Below are 19,939 nucleotides of genomic sequence, written 5' to 3' on the forward strand. Positions count from 1 at the left end.
ATATTTTCTTCTCCAACTTGCAGCCATTATGGTTGCAATCACCCAATTTTCACTACCGGTACCACTATAATGATAGGCCACACTTGGATCTCCATTGGCACCCCGTTGTTTGCGAATGCTCCGCATTCCTAACCTGCCAGACGCTTTCAATTAGGCTGTAATTGTGATGTGATCAATCATATTATTTAAAAAGATAGTGGCACACAGACACAGCAGAGGCCAGGGTAGGCGGAATGCTTTTCAGAATATTTTCGACGAAGGTGACCTGTCGGTATTCCTAGGGTGATGATAGAGTATCATAGCACTTTTTATGTACCGTTGTTTTGCCATGTACTCAATTAAAATAACATCCAATCCTTTGACGCATCTACATTGTGGATGACATCTATTGCAAATTTTAACAGTGCTTCCGACGACACTCAATCAATGCGCTCGCTGACTCTCATTTAGGTCAAGTTTCGGGGTCACTGACCTTGCTTTTCTTCAGAGGTCAGAATTTCTGATGCACATGGGAAATGGTTTGTCTAGGGGTGAAATGAAGTGAGGACCTCGCCATGCTTCTTTGACCCGGCAGTAAAAATCATCCTCACTCAGTGATGCCCATCAACCAAGTGTTACGGAAATCACTGATGCTAGTATGATTGATTGTCACGGGGCACAGTCATGGATGGGTTGCTTTTATTGAAGAAGTATTGATATTTCCTGGTGTTCCTAACATCTGGTTTGTTATTGACTGGAGATAATCCTTGAATCCTAATTGAATTGTCACCTGTATTTGGATTTCTGCCTTATTATTTCAAACTATTTCAGTATTCTGGAATACCCCTTACCTGTCTCAATATTATGTTAGATTAATGGAAACAAATGACAAGATAGGGTTTTTGTACCGACATTCGTGTTTCCTACACCTCAATTATAATTATGTCGACTGATTCACAAATGTTGTTATCAATTTTGACAACGCCATACTTTATTTGGCTATGCTCTGTGGAAAATGAGTCGGTGGCTGACTGATATTGTAAAAGAAATGTGATGAAGTGACATTTGACGGACACCAAATGGCTTCCAAAAGCAAGCCACTGCCCACCGTTAGTAGAGGAAGATGTTTCAATTTTGTAATCATAACTATTTCCTTCCTACGATTCATCCCTATCAATACTAATGGGAAATTTAATGATTGCTAGTTGTTTCCAAGAAATTTCAGTAACCTCAATGTGCCCTTTTCTTTACAGTTTGCGTTTATGGGAAAGAATAAAGTGAAATACTCGCTTGTGCCATGCCTGACTGTCGTGGTGGAATCTTCCAAGGAAATACTGAAGTAAGATGCTCTGGATACTATATTGACGATGCCTTTTATTCATGCTAGTGATTCCCGGGAAGTGCTTGAACCACGTGATGTTTTTCTGATTACCAATGGCAGCGTCGGACAAATGTCTGTGAACACTACCTGCAATGTAGATCAGTGGTTCACGGCAGCTTGATGATTGCGTTCCACTTGAGAACTTAACTGTTGCCGTGTATCACACAATTCTGAAAAAGGCTCAATTTGTTTGTCTGCACTTACAATATCGTAGGTAGAGTGCACACCATATGAGGAATGTGCATCGCCGGACGACAGTTTTTCCTTGCAACCAACTTGCTGAACGGAGTGATTTTAGTTGGACTGGTGACTTACATTTGAAATTTGTGTACGTGTCACAAAGGGTTGCCCGACATATGAGCACGAGACTTCATATCCCTGAAAATAACCCTTATATACGACCCAACCCTAACACCAACACCAACCTGTAATTTAACTCACATGGTCATCTGTCACATGCCAAAGTGTCGCATGCTATTATGTCGTATATGCCTACTCGAATCCAAATGAGTGGTAATTGCAATGATTCGGGTGGTGTAGCGAGAAACGATATTTTTGAGTACTGATAATATTGACGAAAATTGTAGTTTTGCTGCTTTTTCCAATATGGAAGTCTTCTGCTTCCTTTGGTAATATCAGAGCATGTAGTATCGTAATGCAGGAGAGTGCTAGTCATGTGATTAAAAAGCTGTTTATAGTGGCAACCTACTTTGCTGGAGACCGATTAGCATTCTTGGGATAAGCTAACGCTATAATCTCCACCATGACCGTTTGCTATTGGTGGAATTATTGAATAATCTACAATACTAGAACTTCTTGGAGGTACAGAACTTCAAAATTCATTGTAATGAACCATTTCGTAATGAACTGTTTTCGGCTGGCACTCATCAGGGGTAGGCCTAATCGTCAACAGCTAGTAGAGAATTGGAAAGAACATTATGTAGTAATGATCCTATCGCAAAATATGATGTTACAGACATGAAATTTCGAAGAATCGGGATGAAGAGAGCCCTTACGCTCAATGTACTATTTTAAGATGGTACAGGAACTCGTTCTGTTGATTTTTTGGGCAAACAGGATTATCCAACAAATATTTGCCAATGACAGAATTTATGGCCTTCACCTGTTCTGAACCAAGCTGTAGGGGATAAGTAAGGGTGAGCCTTCGGTGCAGCGTGATGCACATGTTCTGGAACATGCTGTTGTATGATTTCCTGCTAATATCCATCAAAATGTTGTGCTCGTGACTTCATGTTCGGTGACACGATTGTTGATATACAATGTTCTTTCCAATCCTCCACTAGCTGCTGACGATTACCCCTGACGAGTGCCAGCTGAAAATATTCAGGTTCATTTCATTATGAATATAGGATGCGATTGTATAATCGAAACTATGTACCCCCAAGAAGCTCTTCAATATGAATATATTAATTGTTTGTAGCTCCCAACTGCGAATCCCGTCCAGCGCTGTCAGATGCTTTCCCTTGTTTCAGCTTGCCTTTATCAACCCGGGGCTTGTTCTCCACACTGTGCAACACACCAGAACGGGACCGGCTTTACGATTTTCAAAGTATTCTCGCCGGATTGGACCTGCCAATCAATTTAACGACGACAAGGAACTGTCCTAAGACCCTGGTCGACGAAGCTTTTCTTCAACCGGGAATGCAGCTGCGGTTATCGGCGGTGCGTTTCACGAACTTGACTCGTACATGTGCGCCAGGAATGTTTGAAATTTCAATCACATTTCAATTAGCCTACGTAGTTGCGTTATAAAACGCTCCGCACCAAGTTTGGCTACATTCTGAACAGTAGGCCAAATCAGTGGTCTCAATGTTTTTCTTACTGCGTATAACCTTGAGGTCCTATGACTTTGCTGTGTACCGACACATTAACAATAAACTCGACCTCACTCCATGCGGATATAGGATTATTAACATGGGCGGATTAGCAAATAAGTGGGCTTGGAAATTTCGGAACAAAAGCAGCCTAGGAGCTAGTCTGCCCTTGGTTATCAATAACATGCACCAACAAGGCAAAATTTAATGTGGTGGTTGGCGGTTGCAATAGATTCTCTCTACAAGCTGATCTCGGAGGGCCGCAACTAGAACTAGAACAACTAGAATAGTCAGGCTACTGCCCGCAACTGGCATCAGCTACCGTCACATTTGGCTATTTCATGGAGTTCTGGCTGTTACGCTAAACAGGTCGTAATCATTGAATGGCTTAGTGTGTGCCATTAGCTCATTGTCTGATCTTTGCCGATTAATATGATGGGAATGGCATAATCAATAATCACGTTGAACTAATTGCAAATTTTCCTTCAAGTCACATAAATTTGTTTAGAGCTCACATATCACAAGAATGTAGCTCTCGCAATCGTCCAATGAAATAACCTTGTGTAAAATTATGAATTGAAAGAATTCGTAGTAGGTATTGGTGCTCTGAAAGCGGAAGAAGAATTTCAACAGCAAGTTTGTGAGTCATGACGTTAGCATTGTTGAAGCGAAATGACTGTAGGCCTTGCTGTTCTAGAATATGATCGTTACGTTATGGGGAAATTAGAAATGATTAATTGATAGTGTGTTGTCGGTAGATTGAAGAGCATGAAGTCATTCTCGGCGTCACTCTGGATGAAAGGATCATCGAGTTTTCTTCCGAGGGTGTGCAATTTCTTTTACCACGTCATTTGGATGATCATTCAGCGGTAAGTGTATAAAGGTAGAAGCAATCTGCTGTATGCCGATGAAAAGGTGCTTGTTCGTGAGTTTGGGCTATTCCTGGCCAATCATGGTGCTAGATTAACTGACTGGTTTTGCTGATTGTTAATCTTTTCGTAGTCTGATGATACTGTGGGATGGGCAAAATCACACTATAACATGAAATAACACATGACGGTATTTACCTGAATACTGTTACTGCTTAAACTTGCATGTAAATCGAATGTAATGTGACCTTCAGTCAAATTCTGGAAGCATTATGCTCTCCACATGATATTCAGTTTTTTCACAGTATTTCTTTCAGTCCAAAATAGTATTCCTGGGGGATTACCATCCACATGCCTATATATCTGGAAAGTTCTTCAATTCAAGTTTCTGGAAAATTATCATCTTTTGATCGACTCACGAAAGTCGGCTCAATTTTTATCCATGTTGTCCATCAAAACCACTAGGTACAGTTCGTCTCATAAATTCAAAGTATATGCGGTAAGTAGGGCGGTTCAAAAATTTTTGTTTTTACAAATTTACTGTCTTTTGCTAAAAATTGTTAAAGTGTCTTGAAAACGCTGCGCATCAAATTCGTTTCAATTCCAACCTGTACATTTTGTACATTGTACAAGCATTGTTATCAGACAAGAAAGATTTTCAAATTAAATTGAAACAATTTTTGGATTTTGGTATTATCTGGCTTAGTTTCAACTGAATGTAATCAGCAATGGTTTCAATCAATTTCAAATCAATCATTCGTAATGCCTATCGCCAATATAGTGTTAGGATGGTATTGCTCTTTTTGTTGTAAATTTTCTTCCTATATTTGCGTTTCTGTTACAGGGCAGGGGCCAAGAAATCGCTTATCAAACTGCGTTTCAACGATTTATTCTTCAATGTCAAATGAAGGACTCGCCGATACGTATTCAAGACTATCAGAAGTATAAAAAAAACTATTTGGATATAATCGACTCGATCAGCATACCGCGCTGTCGTATTTTAGATCAATCAGGCGTCACGTATCGAGGAACGTTCGCCCAGCAAAGCCGAAACCTTTGCACATGGTGGCGGCCCTGCGAGAGTCCAAATTCAGCCCACGGCCAGTCGCTCCGAACGAATTGACTGCAATTGCCTGTTTTTCATCAATTGATCAGTAGGTCTCATTTGATAATGATTTTATCTTTTCCTATAGGATAGCTGGGAGGGGAACCGTGCTTCCCTGCTATCAAACAACTCTCTGAGAATTTCATAGACTCTTGCTGTAAATACAAATAGGCTTGACGACCATCATGATAGCACTGCTTTTCTAAATTATACGTAGTTGGACCAAGTTGATGCAAAGGCATCGTGGTGAAGCTACGTAGGAGCATAGATGGTCATAGTAGTCAATGTTGGACCTCGGTAGAAGTAAAGTCGTAATCTGTTACTCATGAAGTCAGTAAAAAAGTATGTATTCTAGGCCTAGATCTGCTCATAAACTGATTGTAGTCTAGGAAAGGAAGTTTTGTATTTTTGTCCTCGATGTTTTTTGCGGCGTATACACCGACTCATGATATACATACATGCCATCTGTGCATATGCACACCATGAGTGAGGTGCAGATATAACCTTGTACGGCTTTCTAAGTCTTGCACCACCCCTCCATGCCATCCCGGCAATGCTAAACGCCAAGCGGGGAAGTCATGGATACCAGTGTTACTAATCAGGTCTTTGGTCTTACCCTGCCGGGGATTAAACCCACGACCTACCGATCGGGAAACCGGAAGCTTCACCATCACGCCGTCTTGTCTGTCTCACGGTGCAGTGAAGTAGAAGTGCAAGTAGTTTAAAAATGAAACCGTTTGTATGAACAGTGCAAGTATAGCCAAACCCTATCCACTGCCATCAATGGTACTACAGAGGTGGCCAAAGTATTCATCGTTGGTACTCCAAGAAAAGTAGGCCTCATTTCCCCACAACGCGAAATATGTTGTTTTGATCATTTTCGCACACAAGTAGATTTATCCATCATTACCAATGGCTGAATTCATGGATATTGCCTGTTGTGATTCAAACTGCTTGGCATGACCCAATTCTCTTTTGAGAAATAAAGTCCATATTCTGGTCCAGTTACAATCCTAATCCTTCTATTACGTGTTATTCCGTATTCATCCATTTCAGACCGCCTTTGAACCGCAGGTCATCCGCGCCCTCGCGTAGAAGCAGGCCACCACTACCACAGACACCAGATGACGGACCGAACACACCGCCTTTACCACCCCGTAACTCACGCTCGTTCAAATCATCCTCTCGTTTCATAGACTCAGAATACCCCACCAGGCCGCCACCTCCACCTCCGTGTGAAGCTGACGGCGTTTCAACGCTCGCACCCCCTTTGCCACCCTCATTACGTCCATTGTTTGTAATAAGTGACGATACTGTTGGGATATCTTCCAATCGTAATTATACAGAGATGGCTTCGTCTTCCGAAAGCCTGTCTGGTCAAGATTTTCGGCGTACGTCCCCGTGCCATAATTCCAGCGCCGCTTCCTTTACCGAGAGCAATGACTCGGGGATTAAAATCCCGTCGCCCCCTCGCTATTCTCCCCCGACCCCAGACACTAAGTCACAACAAGATTCAACCTTTGAGGTGATGGAAAGGTGGGTTTTTTGAGATTGCCTTGACTGGTGTTTTGTTATGGTCTCATTTCAATCGCGGGTATGAATTATCCAACCATCATGTTGAATCTGATCACAGCAGCGTACTACATGTTACGATTCCGTATATATCTATGTAGATTAGGGATTGTTGAACTTATTTAGTGTGTAGCCCTACGTTGTTTGAAGCGGTTGCATGGTCCCTGAGTTCAAATCTCAGATATCGATTACCTAAAAATGATCACCAGCTATCAGTTTGAGCTACCTGACGAATGAAAAAAGTCATCAATTTCATTGAGATTTGGACTGGTTGCAAAGCTACCTGGTAACTAAGAAAAGGTCAACACATAACAACGTAGTTTTATAGGTTATAATTGTAGTTTCAAGATTGGCCTATCACGGAGCCCTTAAAAGTAGTCCGTGACCCCCAGAGGTTCCTTGACGCCTGTTCAAGAACCCCTGGTGTAGAGCAATGGTTCTTCACTTATTCATAGTTATGGCCCGCATGAAAGGGCTTCTGAACAGTATATATCATATTATGAACCTGTCAATATTTTGTTACTGTATTATAACTGTTGATGTAAAGGAAACCGCCTGTGTTCATGCAAATGTGTAATCGAAACTTTCTATCATTGATTTCTAATATGATGGTTGTTTGTTTGCGTTTCAGTGATGATATCTTCGGCAATATCGGCGAATTCTCGATCTCAAAGCAGACTGATGGCGAAATATCGCAAATAAAGTCGTCTCTGGAAATTCCGGGCCATCAGAGTACGACATACGAGAACGTGTGTTTGAACAATCAGTTTTTGAAAGGGGGTAAGATCTTTTCCGTGTGAATGTGAAATGTTAGTCTGGATTTCTGACATGTCGAGCTAGTTGAATGACCATTTCAATAAGCTAGGGTTACATATGCATAGCGCTGAAGACTGGAGCTGGTCAGTTGTGGAGTGCGGTTTTCACGGATATGCCTACTTGTATCACTTACTCAAGTGCTAATGTTTGTAGACTACTTCCATATGTACTAAACGGTTTTTACGCAAACATAGTGCTTTATACAATTTGAATTTCGAAAAGCAGAAAGTAGTTTTAGCACAAGTCTACGTCGCTAATTTTGGTGAACCTGTTTCTATATCTAGGTGGCTAAATGTACAGTAGGGAAGAGGAGGCCAAGATGAGACACTTTTCTGATATTTCAACGCCACTCTAAGAGTAGTGCCTTATGAAGATTAATTTTGGTACCAATGGAAAGCATGTGATCTGTACTATTTATGACTATGTCTTGAGTTATATTGAACAACATACTTATGAATTTCTTGGCCCTCAAAAATCCTTGCTCAAATGTCTCAACTTACCCCCAAGTGAGGGTAAGATGAGACACGCTGTGTTCAAGATGAGACACCAAGCAATTCTTGCTGAATACACCACCAATTCATCCCAATTGATGAATCAACTAGCAACATCATGAATAAAATATTATAATCATGAAATAATTCACTTTTAAAAAGAATTTGTACATATAAGAATTTAAATGACGTCGAAAACCAATAATCCATGAGATAATGGGATACAACTATAATAAGAGTTTCGTTATTATTTTGTCTTGTAATGTCACATCTGGTCAACTAGTAGATGAAATCTATTATGTGTGCCTTGAACATTAAATTTGAATATTGTGAGGCTTACAATGAAAAAGCCCTCCAATACCCATGTCTCAACTTACCCTCATGACTTCGTCTCATCTTACCCCCACACCTCAATTATTGTATAAACTTCTATAAAAAATTTCTGTCTATTAGTTTTGAGAGGTAAGTGCATGATTACACTGCTAATATTGCACTCTACCAGCTCCAGTAATGTTCTTTTATAATATGAAATACTATGATAGGTATGTCCTTACAAACATGAATTCACATAACTTTCATAGACTATGAAAATATAGTTTTTGGCATTTTTCCACCCTACCTTAAATCTGTTTGGGTAGTTAAAGACGTATTCAAACATATTTTGCTGTCCGTTTTGACTGAAATTAAAAGCTGTGATCGAGAGACACTGTTTATTAAGCGACTAAATGCTAGTATATTTGTCAACAACGAAACATCGTTTCAGTTGAATCTATGTTCACGTTTTACAATTTTTCTAGTGTGCCACAAGCCGAAGAAGTTTTTTACCAATTTTCCAGTTCAATGCCAAATAAGTTAATGATTTCAGTCTTCTATCTTGCTAATGCCGGACAGGTTATAGCTATGGATTAAACATGAAATAAATATATTTTTTATAATTTGTAATGATCAGCCACCTCGACTGATCTCCACAGTGGCAAATAGTATCGAAACTATAATTTCCATGGCTAGAGTCACTGTTACTGCCACAAAATTCACTACTCGCAAAAAATAACCTCTCACTACACAACACTCAAATCATTAGAATTGTCACGCGATTCAGATGCCTGCACCGGAACCATTGTGACCAGTGGGGCTGTTCAAAAATAACTTTATATCCTTCGAATATTACCGGCTACTTGATAAATTGTTAGCTTACCCAAATAAATTCTGCACACCAATTTTGGCTCAATTCAAATCAGTGGAAGCGAAGTTATTATAGTAGGAAATTCTGGATTTATTTGATAAAAATAAATGTAAAATAGTTGGAAACAGCCCTAGTGCCCACCCTTTCTGGCGTCAACTGTCGACCTTCTCATCCAGCCGAACGATGTCCTTTCTCAGATCCGCCGTTCGACTCCACTCTATTCACGCAAACGACCGTTAGCACGTCTCAAATTTCCTTGTCGCCTTCGGCAGAAGCATTGCAACCCGTGGCGCGTTCGCCGTCGCCAGAATTCGCAATGTCAACCGCGTACGACAATCGAGCTTATGTGGCTTCACCGATTTTCCAAGATGAAATCAACGGCCCTACGGGCGGCTCAAGCCCGTTGACCCCTTCGCATGAGATAGATGAGACCGCGTTATCATCGGAGAGTCGCAGTGTTGACCCGGAACTCGGCATCGAAGCAGATATCAATGCAAAACAGTCCTTCGAACAGATTTTAGCGGTTGATGACTCCCATTTACCACCCGAGCATATAGAAATACAAAAGTGTAGAGACACAGCTTTAGACAGCCTAGTAATTCGTGTAAACGACACCCGTATATATGATGACGCAGAGATTAGCAACACTGCTCTTGGCAGCTTAGTAATTCGGGAAAACGATGCAGGTATCCATGATGATGCTGAGATTAAATTTGAAATTCCAATCGCAACACCTCCAAACCCGGGTGCAGATAACCGACATGGCTTCGCTGATCAATCAAATGAAAGTGAATTATCTCATAGGCCTATCCCTAATGTGGGGACTGCTGTTTACGGAAATGTGCAATTGCACCCACAATGCAATCCCGCCGAAATGCGTGACGACTCGTCACAATCGTTATCTGATGATGTCGGCGAAAATCAAAATTTCGTGTCGGAGCTGTCAAAGTTTGCCGACTCAAATAATAACGAGATCGTCAGTCGCGTTCTTTCGAGTCCGAGCGAAGCTGGTTCTTCCGAGAGAGGGAACGTGTTGGACGATTTGGAGGGCTTGTCGTCTTCCGCCATTAAAGGGGAACGTTCGATGTCTCCTGGGTCTGTCGTGTCTACGAAGAGTTCGTTTGTTGGGTCCGAGAGCGATTCGCATAAAACCGGTGAAGATAACGCTTCATGTGAAAGTGCGGAAAAAGGTGAGATTAGCTGACTGGGTTTTAGGATATTAAAAATCTTATGCATGTCTTGACCACAGTGTCAGATATTCTTACGGTCTTGGTAGTTGAATAGGTGACCTCTAAACTTGAATATAGCTTTGAGGACTACCTCCGTTTTAAAATAATTGATCAACTCGAGGACTTTTTTGTGTCTCCGTTAGCGGCACGACAAGAAGCTGAGATCCAAACGATGGCCAATTTGGCATAGTATGACCAAAACACTTATTGATGAAAAATGTTATGCAAATTCAACTGGTCTGGCAGTTCTAATGAAAATGAGAGAATATCGAATACTGCGATGCACGGAAAATTCAATTGAACCGATTGGCACCGGCTGGTTTTTCCGAAAAATTTTGCTTCACTTTTCAAAACTTGAAAACATGACCTTAATGTGATGCGAAAGCAACAAGTAATATATCGTTGGACGCAGAATGTCAACGCGTAACCAACTACGCCATGAAGCGAGACAGGAGCAGGTCATAATCGAGAAGACGAGAAAACCTTGTTTTGTTTACTTCCTTATTGAGTCCACTAGGTATATGTGGGGTGGATAACTACGTGCTGCTGCCTGCAACAGAGATAACATCTTTCGAACAAGACATGAGTGCCTGCTTTTGCTCAATGCTGACGCACGAGTCAGACTGAGGTTTTCAGTGAAACGCTCGACAGTGTTTTAATAGTAGCGATCTTGTAAGTTGAGCAAAAGTGGTCACTCAAAAGATGTAATCTCTGTTGCAGTAAACAGCACGTACTTATTCACACTAGGTCATCGTAGTGGACTCTATAAGGAAGCAAACAAAACATGAACTGTTTTACATCAAGGTTATCTCGTGTTCTCGATTATATATCCGCACGGCTGGGCTGCCCTCGTCTCTTTTCGTAGCGTAGTTAGTTAGGCGTTGACGTTCTCAGTCTAACAAGATATAAAGTGGCAGTTTCGCATCCCATTGAGGTTGTGTTTTTCAGTTTTTAAAAGTGAAGCTAAATTTTTCGGTAAAGCCTCCGGTGCCACTCGGTATGTGGTACTCGTATACTGTTACATTCCCGGTGTCATGGTCAGTTGGTTGTTCCTTGGGCTTTCTTCAAAATGATCAAAACAAATGCAATGTTGCTGTGGACCTATTGTAAACGATTGTTTTGTCGCGCTTGACCGTAGTGGGCCGGAGGCACTGATTCTGAACTGAGTTATGATGTTCTGAAACATGACCAAATCACGTTGACCACAGCCTGTCAATTAACCTAATTTTGACATCATTATCTTCATGCATAGTTTGGATAGCTCGAGTCTTGGTGGCCAATTCATGTACAGAGTCAATATCAAACATTTTTTAACGTCCAGCCCTAATATTAGCTTGTGAAGAACAGCAATCCAGTTGCCCGGCGCAGTAGATACATCAGTTGCAGGTCCATGCAACTTCAAGACACATAGTCTGTGCTTAGTAGCCTGCACTATAAATCTATTTTTCAATCAGCTACAAGATTGACGCTGAAACGCAGAAACCCTTGCTCTGTTTACGGCAGTGTTGGGATCAAGTCACTACCTTCGAGTCACGAGTCATTTCGAGTCATTGCACATTTTGACTCGAGTCAAGTCAAGTCAATCGATTTTCAAAGGTGACTCGAGTCAAGTCAAGTCACTCGATTTTTGGAGGTGACTCGAGTCAAGTCGAGTCAAGTCAAGTCAGGTCACGAGTCAAGTCAGAATTCAAGTCTAGTTGCCTTTTCGAGGCATGAGGCATGATTACGTCATTGCATTTTGCTAGCTGTCTGAAATACAGACTGAGTGGTCATTGATTTTGAAGCAATGAACGAATATAGAGTTGAGTATACATGCAAGGAGGCGCTGCTTCGCTCACATATACGTAGAACTGCTAAACTACGCAAGTAATTGCATAGCCTCAGTTTATATAGTCACCAGAGAATAGACAATAGAGAAACGAATTGATAAGAGGCAATACATCAACCATTTATAAATTGATATTATACAATTCGACCTGCGCCAATGATTGAGGACTATAAACTATATTCGAATTTAATTTCAATAAAACAAAGAGGTTCGGTTATGGTAAGAATAGAGATATACGTTTTGCTATTAAATTACTATACTATCTATACTAGTTTACGACAACGTAAGCTTCGATCACTTCGTTTGAGCTCAATTCATTTGTGAGAGAACAATGGAGGCTCAGTAGAACGCACGATCATTGAATGATTGGTCGCTCTCACGGGTTACACCAGCGTTTCGCGAACAATCCGACCATGTGCAAGATAGTGATTTTTAATGACACCGATTAAGCTACTTTATGACTTGAAATTGACTCGTGAATTTTGCTCCGAGTCACGAGTCAATCCACATTTCTGATACGCCGAGTCAAGTCAAGTCATTTTAGCAAAGTGACTCGAGTCAAGTCAAGTCATACGAAAAAGGTGACTCAAGTCTGACTCGAGTCAAGTCATGACTCGAGTCATCCCAACACTGGTTTACGGTCACTGGGATGCATGCTATGTAAGTCCAGAATGGGGGAATAGCGCTTTACAATAACAGCTTAACGAGGGTGGCAGTGGTGTTACAATAATGTTTTACTCGTTGAAATTTGACATTGTGCAATTTTATCTAGTGGATGAACTTAATCCTGAAACAGGGAATCTGCATTTTCATATCTTCTGCCGTAACCATATTGGCACCGGTCGTAGGTCTTTTGTGAAAGGTATTGGGGGTTTGGTTTTTGTAATGCCCGAGTCTGACAGTTCAGTTATGTTTTATTTTTGCTATTGCAAAAAGAATCTATCAGGCTCAACGATCAGCCATCTTTATGTCTAGATTTACTTTTCAATCACTTTTGATTTGTACCAAGACTGCACTAATCGAAACCCAAGCGAAACTTGCAAAACCCTTTTGGATAACAACCTTTTGGCATGGTGTAGTTTTATGCATTACTGTATGACTTGCTTTGGTTTTCTTTTTATTATGCTTTATTTATGTCTGTCTTATGTACATTATAAGTTAGGTGATGTATCTTTAGATATATTATATCCTCAAATTGTGCTTATACTCCTATGGTGATCATGGCTTGGTTTTGGCAATCACACAACTGGCCATTGACGTCGAATGATGCAATAGTAATAGCTTTAACAGAGCAGTTCGAGATGGTATGTACGAAATGCCTGTATGATACTCGCCTTTATGCATTGTCTCTATTGTGTTGTGGTACCTTTTCGTTATTGTTTTCTTGAAAAAATCACAGCATATCGCTCCGTGCCTAATACATGATGCTATTTTTAACAGGGTTTTGGGTGTCGCAGTATTCATTTGGCGGAGAAGCTTCGTTCACCTGCAACTATTCACACGTATGTATTACCTTAGTTCAGTGGCTCCCAACCTTTTTCCGGCTAGTAAAACCCTTCGGCCAATATGGGAGAAAAAATTCACCCCTAAATAAAAGTGGCCCAGTGATTGAAAAGGTACCGCGCAAGCACCTGATGTCAGCCATGGCTTTAATGCGTCACGGCAGACATGCTCAAACTATTTCGAATGCGAACCGCATTACACTTCATGGTAAAGTATCACTAGCCAATTCCATATCAATATATATAGCACTTGGTATACTGTTGTCCACAAAATAAATACATTAAAAGAATATAAGTCGTCACATTCCAGATCAGAAATATTGCATTAAATTTGACAATAATTTTTCCTATTTGGTTAGCTTTGGAGTAAAATTAAATCAAGTTTGCTTGCGATGTCTTGGAGTTGAATTCATGAATTTGACGTTTCTTTTTCGCGATTAGACAGATGTTGACTTGAAAAAGATAAACACTTTCAATAGCGACCTCATTGTGATGGATTCGGAATGACTTTCTCCCAAGTAGAAGATATTTGGTGGTGAGCGTGTCACAAACCCAACAGATGTGTGCGAAAAGGGAAGATTTCGAGTAGCATCTGAGCACACGTCTAGCTAAAGATCTGCCAGCAGGCACACACATTTGGAAAGAACTAGTTTCATGTGTTGTAATTCTGCTATAGAAATGAAATATTTGGCGCTCCAGGTGTAGCCTACCTTACCATCTATAAAATCCCAAGTCAGAATCCACCCTAAAAATGGCAAAATCCCCCCTAACCAGGGAATTCATTGTGGTTGGGAACCACTGCCTGAGGAGGTCAGTAATAATATTTCCCCTGGTTAACTGCACTTTATCCCTTCAGGCACCGGAGAATTGGATGCCTCCCGATGATTTATCATCCCTCTCTGTTGCCGGTGTTGCGGACTCTTTGCGGTGAGCCTGTTTGACATGTTATTTTATTATCGGTATCAGTTCGCTGTGCACAACGATGTGTTCTTATAATGAATTTGGATTTTGATTGGTCCGGAATCTGCAATGTTTTCGAAATAGGAATGGATTCGTATTTTTGAAGATTCCGATTTGGATCAAGCAACGATTTCAAATTTTCATTTATAAATTGGACGATGAATAAGGTCTTTTAAGGGGACTAGCAACTCAACAACGCTACCCCATCACACTATGAAATTTTCACAACTTCTAGGTGTCGCTCTGCTGTAGTTATAGCCCAGACAGTTTAGATTTGATAAGAGATATAATGCTCCGACACGCGAAACACCGCACCCTAAAATTGAATTGCTTCTTTTTCGATCAATCGTCTGTTTTAGGAAGTAATAGGACAGTCCTGCATGTTGCTAAAACTTGAAGGATCATGTGCAACTCATCTTCGAGAAATTTTGTTTTGAACTTTTGAATTGCTGTATCTCTGGACCATGATATACCTAAACCAAATAAAAATTAGCAAATAATAGATCTCGGTGTTGGCTTTTCAAAAAACAGTGACTTAGTAATTTACGATGAACATTTTGTACAACTTTTATCGAAATGCTTGTGACTCTTTATATAATGCCAGATGCGATTGCTGGAGATAGCGTGATTAGTCTATCCAACAAATCAACACTCCTAGACCATTGATCCAAAATTCTTTATCGAAAATGTTACTTGCTCTGGTTGATTTTAGGTGTGAGAATCCACCTAACAACATTCTTTCTGATTACAAATCATGACACCTGATGACTCGGTGCTATGTGCGTTCGTCCTTCATTGAAATAATGTCTGATGTAAAAGATCGTTTGTAGTAAAGTGCTGAGCCTACGTAGAAAATGTACAGAATTGATTGCCATTGTCTGTTCGGATTCTATCCCCATGGGGTTAATCAAGGACGAACTTTTCTCCGAGCGTAAAGGTGCGTGTTTTATTCGATCTAGGGACATGCTTTATGCCAGTGGTTCTCAACCGGGAGTCCGCGAAGCATTTTCAGGGGTCCGCGAAACATCCGGATTTGTAAAATGGTTGATAACCTAATTTGTGACAAATTTTGCGATAGCGTGAAACACTATTGAACATTTTCCCAATAGTTATTATTTGATTAGGAAAGGCCATGACGTAACAGCACAAGTAGGCTACCATCATTATATTATAATTATTATTATATAAGAATTTGAAAATTTTGAAACTTTTCAAATTTTACGGTTGCTAGAGCACTTGAATAGGCCTTGCAGTTTATCCGCAATGCATCACACTCACACGTTAATACAAATTTCAAATTCCGATGCCTGGAAAATACCCGAAAACAATTTTTGATGACCTTCACGATTTACGCTTGAATTTGAATGAGATTTTGTCGTATGTTGATCTTGTATAAAAGCGAAAGGAAAAAAATGATGCATCCTTTTTGGATTCTTTATACTGCGCGTAATAGTGACCCTTTCGTCATGCATACTGGGATTACCAGGCCTCTAAAACAGAAACAAGCTTAATGAGAAACATACGTCAGAAACTGTATACAAAAACTTGTCAACGCTAATCTGTGCATCAATAACTAGACCCCATATGAATTGAAATATCTATATTGACTACCATTCACGTCTCCGTCTAAATGAGATTTTGAGTTGTAGCGAATAATTTAGTAATGCATACCGAAATTATTTTTACCCACCGTCATCGGTTTTATGAAAGTACAGCATTTGTCATGGATAATACTTATGGTTAAGCCCGCAGTGACTATAAGACTAATACCTAGAAACATGCAGTTTAGTTTGATGATAATCCTATTGTGGCCACACTGTGATAGTTAATTCTGTACTAGCGTTCAGAACAATATCACGTCAGTTAAAGGTCGAGTTTTGATGTGAAACTTGCTTCACGGAATAATCTGCATCTAATCAAATGTCAGCATGGTGCTTTCAAGTTATACATGTTTCAATGTGTATAATATAAACTATAGCTATGTATACCGTGAGATTACTCATAATAATTGATTGGGATGCCGAGATCTGAGTGAGTTCGAAAATATATCTTCAGAACTTCAAAAGTTGCCCTTCACTGTCTTGTCCAAGATCGATCAAATCAAAACTGCATTCTAAATTCATTGTCGCGCTTCCGTGTCTATTACCTACTAGATTCGATAAAGGTTTGAAAGCAAAATGTATAATGCCCCTTGAATCAATAAATTGCTATGATCTACATGGGAGAACGAAATTTCATTTAAGACGCTTCTAGAAATCAGAAGTCTTGGATAAATGCATTGGTAATGTATTGGTTGGAAGTTGTTATTTTTATTCACCTATCTTTTGCACTCTCTATTAAGTCGTCTACAACAAATAAATTTAACAATTATTACTGTGAATTATCGCAGTAAACTGGCTTTTTTTGTCAATATTCTGTCATCCAAACCTGACATTTTACGCCTAGGTTCATCGGGATGAATGATGAGACGGTGGAATGGTTTTCTGCGGAAAAAGTAGACGGCCAGTTGCTTTGCGCTTTGGACAGCGGCGAGCTGTCCGAGCACTTTCATCTTTCCCCATTCCAAGTCAAGAAGTTGGTCATGTTTCTTAACGGCTGGCGGCCCAAAACATCGTGATGTCATAGTTTTACACACGCAGTATTTTAACTTTTATTTCATGACTCTCTGCGTTTTCCGTTGCTCGATATTATGCAGTGAATAGTAATGTATACGTGTCTGTTAATCAAGCAATATGTCCCGCCAATACGCTTCAATATTTATTCGCTGATATTGTATCTTGCCAGAATGCGCTACTATTTTGCAAGCAACTTAGACCACTGTTCGCTCGTATAACACCCTGGAATACTTCAGCTTATAAGATATGCCGCTAATTTGTTAATGCGTGTCTGGACGGATCATGCATGTTTCTACTAATAATTACAAAAGGCAATTGGGACTATTCAATTTTGATTACGATTGACGAGCTGTATCAATGGTGATGCTCATCCAGAGAGAGTATGTGATTCACAACCTTTATTATCATGCATCTTCCTTCCCCTAGCTTTCAAACGGAAGGCCCATATACCCTGATTATGGTGTTGCAAATAGGCTACTCTAAAAAGATCATGACTCCGAATCTACAAATTCACCCTTTCAGAGTGTGAATTTCCCCCAACTCTGGTTGAGCACCTGTGTTACATAGAGATATGTCTGTAAATTATTTTTCATTAGTTTTCACGGACGAAATTTGAGAAAAACTGCGCATGAATTCTGTCTCCGTGTATAATTCAGCTTGGACATTACGTCCACTATTTTTAAATTGTTCGCAATCTGCTTTTTGTATCATTTTTTTTCTCCGAGTCCAGCCGCGAGATATAAGTTCCCTATGCTTGTGAAAAGTTCGAATTCCAAATCTCGCGCGCTGAACTCATTGTAAGTAAAGTTTTTTCTCCACTTGCCGTCAGCAGATTTGTAAACGATATACCATGCATGTTTTCGATTTAAAATCATTGCTGTCGCACCTCACACATTGAATTTTTTATGATTGTTCATTGTGATGATGCACAGAGCAGTATTTAGTCGAAGCTACTTTCAGTAATATGCGCCATAATTAAATTCTATAACTGATCATGTTGCACCGACCAACATGGTGCCCATCTTCGCTAGCTGAACTATCAATACTAGAATTCTCTCTTGCAATGTCAATACAGTTTTCTAACTTCACAGACTGCCGCTATCACTAATGTTTTAGCATTGCGTTTTTCTGAAAACTGCGGAGAGTATTTCTGAATTTTATTCACACCCAGCATTGGATTTGACTTTAATAATCCACCCATGCATCACAAAAATACGGTTCATTGTCCTTCATTTTTAACCCTATGCAGTCAACCGCGTGCGATTCGTAGCGAGAACCTTTTTTTCAACACGCTTTCAAAGCTGCGGTCAAACTTCCTATGTCGACTATAATTATTGGAATATCTAGTCAAATGTCACTGCTGTTACATTCTTGCGCGGTTACAATGGAAGCAAAATCACCTAAGCGTGAATGCTAGGCGTCACGTCATTCGGTATTTTCAATCCACTTGCACTTTGAACATGATTATTGATTATATCTTGTCTGTTTTACTTTGCGGTTGTACGAATTTCGGTTAGGTTGCAATTGCAACAAAGCAAGCGGGTGACATTGTAGTGCGAGACGCTCTCAAGTTTCAACAAGTTTAGTCAAAATAACTCCGTCTGATTGCCTTGCGCATGCCATTGAACTTCGCGTGTGCTGTGAAATCCTTTTGAACAGAGGCACAGGGTACTGGTGTGTGCCTTCGCGTGGTAATTTTTTCAATGTATATGAAATTGGTATTGGTATTTTTTATATGTTTACATAAACGGAAACTAGTCTCTATTTTCACTTTTTCATCTTTCATACCTTTTCTATGTGTGATTGTTCATCTCCATATAAGGCTTCCAATCGTATAGCCGCGATGGGCGAAACTGGCGATACAGCGTCTAAGGCGGACTTTGTCTATCGACACGCTTAATATGACATCGACTGTGGTGGATGGGCATGTAATTTTTCGGCGACGTGTTCTGTTTTGTGCTCTCAACTTCGTCTATACACGCGTTTCAGTCTGAAAAACAATGAAATGACACGACCATTATAATGTTAGTGTATCCATTGAATTATTCTGCTCCGGGGTATATTTAAATGAATATAATGCTCATGAAAAGTATGCTCGTCAACTGTCAATTTTATGTGGTAAGTCTGATGAGGGCGGGAGTTCAGGTTGTTTATTCACAATGTCTCGATATATTGAGTATTTTACACTAGGACAGTGATAATATATATGCTTATTGCTTATTGACCAGCCGACTTCCAGCTTGGCCCAGTCCCTCTTTCGGTGTAGCACAGTGTTTCCCAAACGTTTTTATGCAACGCCCCCGTTGGCCAATAGTCATGGTTCTAAACGTCCCCCAAAACCCCAACATCGGTTAAAAGCTGTTTTGTTTATTGGTCTCACAGACGAAGCTGGTGAGTATGGCCTGTTAGATCAATATAATTCTTAGGCTACACGTTGTTTCCAAATTACAATTCCTAGCCATCAAAGCATTGCGATCCAACCCTGAAATTCACATCACCAAACCAGACAAAGGATCCGGTGTTGTCATTCTGAACAAAGCTGACTACATTTCGAAAATGGAATCAATATTGCAG

At 40.2% G+C, this 19,939-nt stretch overlaps 1 protein-coding gene across 3 annotated transcripts in view; it reads left to right on the plus strand.

The window, feature by feature from the left end:
* LOC145451741 (uncharacterized) overlaps positions 1-19,457 on the plus strand; it is a 30,357-nt gene extending 10,900 nt beyond the window's left edge. The window contains exons 5-17 of one of the 3 annotated variants that reach the window (XM_080329981.1): positions 1,233-1,318; positions 2,854-3,043; positions 3,954-4,064; positions 4,909-5,006; positions 5,069-5,218; positions 6,226-6,705; positions 7,373-7,521; positions 9,429-10,421; positions 11,915-11,952; positions 12,922-12,948; positions 13,729-13,790; positions 14,647-14,717; positions 17,196-17,346. In XM_080329981.1, coding sequence (XP_080186107.1) covers positions 1,233-1,318; positions 2,854-3,043; positions 3,954-4,064; positions 4,909-5,006; positions 5,069-5,218; positions 6,226-6,705; positions 7,373-7,521; positions 9,429-10,421; positions 11,915-11,952; positions 12,922-12,948; positions 13,729-13,790; positions 14,647-14,717; positions 17,196-17,209 — 2,469 coding nt within the window. In that variant the 3' untranslated portion in view covers positions 17,210-17,346. Of the gene's footprint in view, positions 1-1,232; positions 1,319-2,853; positions 3,044-3,953; positions 4,065-4,908; positions 5,007-5,068; positions 5,219-6,225; positions 6,706-7,372; positions 7,522-9,428; positions 10,422-11,914; positions 11,953-12,921; positions 12,949-13,060; positions 13,151-13,728; positions 13,791-14,646; positions 14,718-17,195 lie in introns of all 3 variants that reach the window. The other 2 variants (XM_080329979.1, XM_080329980.1) reach the window with 2 other exon arrangements.
* The last annotated feature ends 482 nt before the right edge of the window (positions 19,458-19,939 follow it).

This window comes from Botryllus schlosseri, chromosome 12, assembly GCF_051294905.1.
Source record: "Botryllus schlosseri isolate E-star chromosome 12, Bs_hap1, whole genome shotgun sequence".
Taxonomy (NCBI): domain Eukaryota; kingdom Metazoa; phylum Chordata; class Ascidiacea; order Stolidobranchia; family Styelidae; genus Botryllus; species Botryllus schlosseri.